We start from the raw sequence: 2,340 nt of genomic DNA on the forward strand, positions 1-2,340 counted from the left end.
GTCCTCAGAGTGTGTTTGTAGTGCGTTGTTTTCAGAATAAGAGTCCTCAGAGTGTGTTTGTAGTGCGTTGTTTTCAGAATAAGAGTCCTCAGAGTGTTTGTGTTGTTGGTTCGGCTCTTCACAATGTGTGTGTTGAGTATTAGTTTCAGAATAAGAGTCTTCAGTGTGTGTGTTTGTACATGAGTTAACTTTCTCATCTGTGTGCGTTTGTTCACATCCTCCCTCTTCCTCTTCTTTCTCTTCTCCTCCTTCTCTCTCCTGTTCTTTCGTTACTTGCTTTTCCTCCCTTCTTTCCTGACTCTGCTGCACAATTATAACCCGAACCTCCTCTTCTACCTCCACCTCCTCTAACTCATCATCTCCCTCCTCATCCAACTCTCCCTCTGTGTGTTCACTCTCATCCTCCTCTTCCTCCTCAGCAGTTTGTGTGTACAGCAGTTCATCCTTTCTACACTCTGTGTCCTCCACCTGTTCTTCCTTTTCTTCACCTTCATCAGCTAACACTAACATTTCATCCTTCCCTTCCTGCCTCTCCATCAGCTCTCCCTCCTCCCTCTCTTCCCCTGTCTCCCCCTGTTTCCCTCGCTCTTCTTCCTCCTCCTCCTCCTCTCTGTGTTCTGTGCAGTTTGCAGGTTCAGTGTTTATCTTCAGACTCCTGCCTGAATCAGTACCTTCTATTTGCTCCTGAGACATCCAGCTCTCCGTCTGACGGTGGGAGGTTCCCACGACTTCAGGAGGAACAGAAGAGGAGGAGACGGGGGCGAGGATGACGTGTCCACAGGAGTCCTGGTTGAGGTTCTCGTCGATGAGCATGGAGCAAAGCCCGGCGTGGGAACTGACCTCCGCACAGGGCCAGGAGGAGTGTGTGTTGGTGGTTTTGTGAGTATGTGTCATAACAGGAGCGCTGGGAGTACTGGTTCTGGCTCGGTGCTGCAGGCTGATGGACTGGGTCAAGGAGCCTTTCTGTGGGGAAAAGCGAGGCAGCGGGAGCTCCGTCAGCTCCACGTACTCGCCCTCCGACTCCTCACCCTCGCTGCTCGCTGGTGATTGGTCAGTTTTTGCAGATGATGGGAGGAGCTTTACACCCCGTCCTGAGGCGTTAGAATTGTGCGATGTGTTAATTAACATATTTCCATTCTTAACGGACGACTCCTTGTCCTCCTCCAGGGAGGTCCGGGGCCGGCTAATGAACTGCGGGTAGACCAGGTCCTCCCAGGGGACACGGAATACATCTCCATGGGCAGAGAGGAGGCAGCGCTCTAGCCTGGGCGCTCCTCGCTGCTCCCTCTCCCTGTTGACAGAGTCCAGCCAGGCCATGCTGAAGAGGGACCGCAGGGCTATCTCCGACACCTCTTGCTGCTCCACATGACGGCTGCCGGCTGACACGCTGCACAGGAGCAGACGGGGGAGGGAGGGAACAGCTTTCCTGCAGGAGGTGCTGCGGGCTCGTGGAGGAGGAGCAGCAGCAGCAGCAGCAGGAGGAGATACCAGCAGGTAGAAGTCTCCTGGACGGAGGAGGCGCTGGTCCAGAGGACAGAGCTGAACCACTACCTTCTCGTGGACACACAGGGGCCAGCCTTCGTGAAGAAACAACAAACCACAGTACTGCAACTGAGGAGGAGACGAGGAGAAGAGACAAGGAAAAGGACAGATTAAAAAAAGGTCAAATAAAAAAAGAACATATAACAATAAGAACAACCAGGGACTCCATTACTCTGAGCTGATTCCACTGTCTTACATTGTTTTGTACAACCCTCTTACCAACTTGATATGTGAATGACATTGGAGCAATGTCTGTAGTATGGTGTAATCAATATGTTTTAAAACAAGGAATCAGGGAGTTCAGGCCTTTCCGTGGTCACAGCTGTATCCAGTTAATCTAATCCAATCACCATGGCAGCATCAAAACAAACAGCATTACGCCTCCATCAAAACGGAACATTTAGTTAATGATCACATCAACAGGCTAAACACTCACACAGATCTCAGTCTGAACACTGTGGCCTCAGTGTGCGAGGCGACGCCCAGCAGCGGCCGCCAGGTGAGTGACGATCCCAAAGAGTCACCTTAACCAAACATGACACATCAGCCAACCATGCACGGTGTTCAGCAGGCAAGAACAGACACAACCAGAGAGAGTGAGAGAGAGTCCTGACTCATGTCCAGTTATAATCTCCTGAGTCAGAGTGTCTTTGTTCTTGTGTCCTCAGAATCATCCATCTGACTGCTGATGTATGACTCCAAAACAGCCCCTCAAAGCAGGAAACTCTAAAGACTGGACAGTAGGCCCTAAAGACTGGACAACAGGCCCTAAAGACTGGACAATAGGCCCTAAAGACT

General features: G+C 51.1%; 1 protein-coding gene across 1 annotated transcript in view; it reads right to left on the reverse strand.

The window, feature by feature from the left end:
• LOC118320831 overlaps positions 1-2,340 on the reverse strand; it is a gene marked incomplete at its 5' end in the record, with an annotated part of 6,440 nt that overhangs the window by 3,678 nt on the left and 422 nt on the right. The window contains 1 exon segment of the mRNA XM_035651946.1: positions 4-1,611. Within this exon segment, the coding sequence (XP_035507839.1) occupies positions 4-1,611 (1,608 nt within the window).

The sequence above is a fragment of the Morone saxatilis genome, unplaced genomic scaffold (assembly GCF_004916995.1).
Source record: "Morone saxatilis isolate NCDOM2014 unplaced genomic scaffold, NCSU_SB_2.0 Contig11, whole genome shotgun sequence".
Taxonomy (NCBI): domain Eukaryota; kingdom Metazoa; phylum Chordata; class Actinopteri; family Moronidae; genus Morone; species Morone saxatilis.